We start from the raw sequence: 3,585 nt of genomic DNA, 5'->3' as shown, positions 1-3,585 counted from the left end.
TTATGCCCTTGCTCACTTTGGTCTTGACCTCGAAATTATGGGCGCGCGGACACCCTTTCCGTCATGGGGTATCGCTATTCCCCCGGGCCTTGCGTGGAGGGACTGCGGTGACCGCAACGTCGCGCAGCACTAGTCGTTGGGGATAGTGTTAGGATTAGGGCGATTAGGCGTCAGGGTTAGAGTTCAGGGTTAGGCGTTAGGATTAGGGTTAGCGGTTAGGGTTAGTTAGGGTTAGGGTTAGGGGTTAGGTTAGGGTTAGGATTGGGTGTTTCGGCGTTAAGGTTTTTGCATCATGATATTCTGTCGCACACACCAAGATTAATTTTTGTGGATCGACAATGCCTATTATTAGCGCGGCACCGAGCGAGACATATATATTTCAGTGTGAGGGTTCAGCTGTTGGCGGTGTTGGAGTGAGTGTTACCGTTAGGTGTTAACGTTGTTGAACGTCATCGTCAACGTTATCACGGACCTCTCCTCCACGCCGGCGTGGATAGCACACCCCCTTTCGAATCTGGCTTATTCGAAACGTTTAAGAAGTTAGTAGCGAATGATGGCCGGGCACAAGCGCGGCGAATTATGTACCGGAAATAGCTGCGGCCGCCCTGGCGGATGTATTCGTGCTGCTGTGATTGGTTTCGAATTTATGTACGGAAGGTAGTTTATTGTTCTTCTCGCAACTTGGTTTGATTTTAATGACTGGGTACTATAATGGATTTAATGACGCTACATAAATCGATTTAATACGCTAATAATCGATTTTTATGACGGTACATAATTTCATGTTTGTGATTGGCTGAGCACAAATAAGTTGCATCTGATTGGTTGATTTAATGACGGTACATAAATGATTTAATGACGGTACATAAATCGATTTAATGACGGTCATTAAATATCATTTATGTCTCTTCTCGCCTGCCATACACGTACACAGAATACATGTACATATACGTACTGAACCGAAAGCGCACGCCGGTGGCCTAGGACGTCACATAACCCCTTGGCTAACTACGAACTGGCTTATTACTGATGTTTACCGGTTTAAATTAAGTTCCGCCATTTAACGATTTCGTTGTCATTCGAAAAATTAAATAATAACTGTGTTGATTGCACAGTGTTCGTCTAGGATATATTTACAATATTCCTACGTGTTACCTAAATTAATTATATTTTTAGTTATTCACAAAACCTTTAGATTTCTTAACGTTATTTTATTACTGGCATTAAAAATGATAGTAAAATATTATTCAAGTTAAACAGAGACTTGCAAAAATCTAAAATTTGACTCCATTCTTGCTAGGCGCTGTATTTAGTAAGTAAATAATACGTGTATTATTCAATGGAAATCATATTATGAATAAGGGGGAAAATTACTTAATGTATGAGTGACTCGTGTTGAATGGTGATAAATCGTGTCTAATGATACTTAAATCACACATCGCAATTATTAGTACAATCAATTAAGAGCAGTTAAAACTCACTTTGCCTAAATGAACGTTTTAATCGAAGTCATTTCTGATTTATATATATATATATACATAAACACTTCCGATAATTGATTAGGATGTATCGAATAGACTTAGTAGTGTACGTATGGATATGTAAAACGTAATCGATTTGCACCTCGTGCACTTTAGTTACAAAAAGCTGTTTTTTTTCAAAATGATGAGTGACGTTCTTTGACTCTGATTCAGGTGTGCAACGTTACGATGGAACAGCTGCTGTGCGATTTACAAGATGGATTGGTTGCACTGGTGTATCATTATCATCGGAGTTATAGCTTGCATCCGTGGACAGAGTGTGCAGCAAATGGAGAAACCTCCGTGGCGGTGTGTATACTTACGTGGACGTCATTCTCATTAAAAAAAATTTAAATAGTTATAGTAACGGAAGACTTAAGCGTCCGATGTTGTTAGTTAATTTCCCACATGCTGACGCTGACATCGTCATCGTAGTCGTCGCCATCGTCGTCGTTGTTGCCGTGAATGCCTTACGGCCATCGGGCGTAGGCAAATGCGGCTGTTGAAATTGCTCAAGTTATTAGTAAAAATAGTCCAATGCCGTTACGTAATAGAAATGGCCTTCGGCACGAGATTCAATTGAGCTAACGTGCGGCAATTCCATCTGAGCAAACATTAACGATGAAACAATGATGGTTAACCGGTAATTGCATGCATATATATATATATATATATATATATATTTATATATATATGTATGCACGTTGCAGTATGATTGGGTTCGTCTGGCGTGAGGTACCTGTTGAAGTAGTATTATCTGTGGAAGTAAACGTGTACGCAATATCACTGAGCAGACAGACGCGTTAGGTCTAGGCCATATAGGCGCTTCCTTGCAATTAGCAGCCGTAGTGGACTAGGAGCGGCGCGACAGGTCTAATATCACAACCTAATATCGCAGATAAAACATAGATGTGATTGATCTAAGAGCATTGTTTAGAAATAAATAAATATATATATATAAATATAATGTCGACATATAAATTGTATATGTGAAGTATGCAATAAAGTCACCGTTGCTAATTCTACTACTGCCACTGCTATAGAGAATGATTTTGAGATCGTGCATCCAAGATTGCGTGCTGACTCTCAGCGAAAACGACGCGAAATACAGCATACCTTATGAAAACTCGCCAACATTAAGCGTTTTCTTTTTCTCATCTGACTTTATCGCTTCCACTAATAGTTCGCTAGTATTTACATAGATCTCTGTTGCGTGTATAAATAGTTATATTTTCTTCTATGATTTACTCAGCAAACTTTGGCCTTTTTCTCTAACGAGCACTTGAGAAATCCTCATAAATACGAGAATTAGCTAAGATGTGCCTATTTATTCTGGGCGCTGTGAAAATCCATCCACCATTGTATCTTAGTACGCGCAGCCGCGCCGTCGATCAATGAAGCAAACAAGAGTAATTCGAATATTTGTGCGGAACACACAGTCGTACAATCTGCAAAGTGTCCTGAGTGCCCATTAGACGATGTACGACACCAAACAACATAATTGATTGACGATGATGACCCACTACTATTGTAAATAGGAGGTGTTGAAAAGCGCGCCTCGAACGTGTGCCATATCAGCTACGCGGTCGAGCCAAATCGATCGATTGATTGATTTGCAAGTTGCTGCGTGCTCGCTTGTACGTGGCACACAGTCGTTGCTAAGCTGCTTATAGGCTGCGACGGACAGTCAGTCGTACAAGCTTTCCAAGTTGCAATGTGGTGAACGCCGATTCCACGTTTAAGAACCGGATAGACGCAAATTTAGTTGTTCATAGCTGATAAACCTTTATTGTATTTAACTTGTCTTCATTTGTTCAAAAAGTGGGATTAATGTCGTTTTCGATTAATGTGTGTGTATATCGCATGTACAATAGCAAGTCGATTGTAACACGCGCTGGCGTGGTCATGCCTTCTTTATCAACAGGAAAATAAATTTAATCTGTCTCTCACCCCATTTCTATGCCCCCAACATATCTCCCTCTGATCGGGGTCTCTCTCTCTCTCTCTCTCTCGCTCTCTCTCTTTCTCTCTCTCTCTCGCTCTCTCTCTTTCTCTCTCTCTCTCG

The 3,585-nt window shown here is 40.6% G+C and overlaps 1 protein-coding gene across 2 annotated transcripts in view; it reads left to right on the top strand.

Moving 5' to 3' along the window:
* Nucleotides 1–3,585, top strand: part of LOC106808393 (glutamate-gated chloride channel-like) — a 144,151-nt gene that overhangs the window by 77,967 nt on the left and 62,599 nt on the right. For both annotated transcript variants that reach the window (XM_014811098.1, XM_014811097.1), the window contains exon 2: nt 1,695–1,829. In XM_014811098.1, coding sequence (XP_014666584.1) covers nt 1,695–1,829 — 135 coding nt within the window. The remainder of the gene's footprint in view (nt 1–1,694; nt 1,830–3,585) is intronic.

Source organism: Priapulus caudatus, unplaced genomic scaffold (genome assembly GCF_000485595.1).
Source record: "Priapulus caudatus unplaced genomic scaffold, Priapulus_caudatus-5.0.1 Scaffold272, whole genome shotgun sequence".
Lineage (NCBI taxonomy): Eukaryota > Metazoa > Priapulida > Priapulimorpha > Priapulimorphida > Priapulidae > Priapulus > Priapulus caudatus.
The sequence above is the reverse complement of the archived record's forward strand: the minus strand, read 5'-3'. Positions and strand labels throughout refer to the sequence as shown.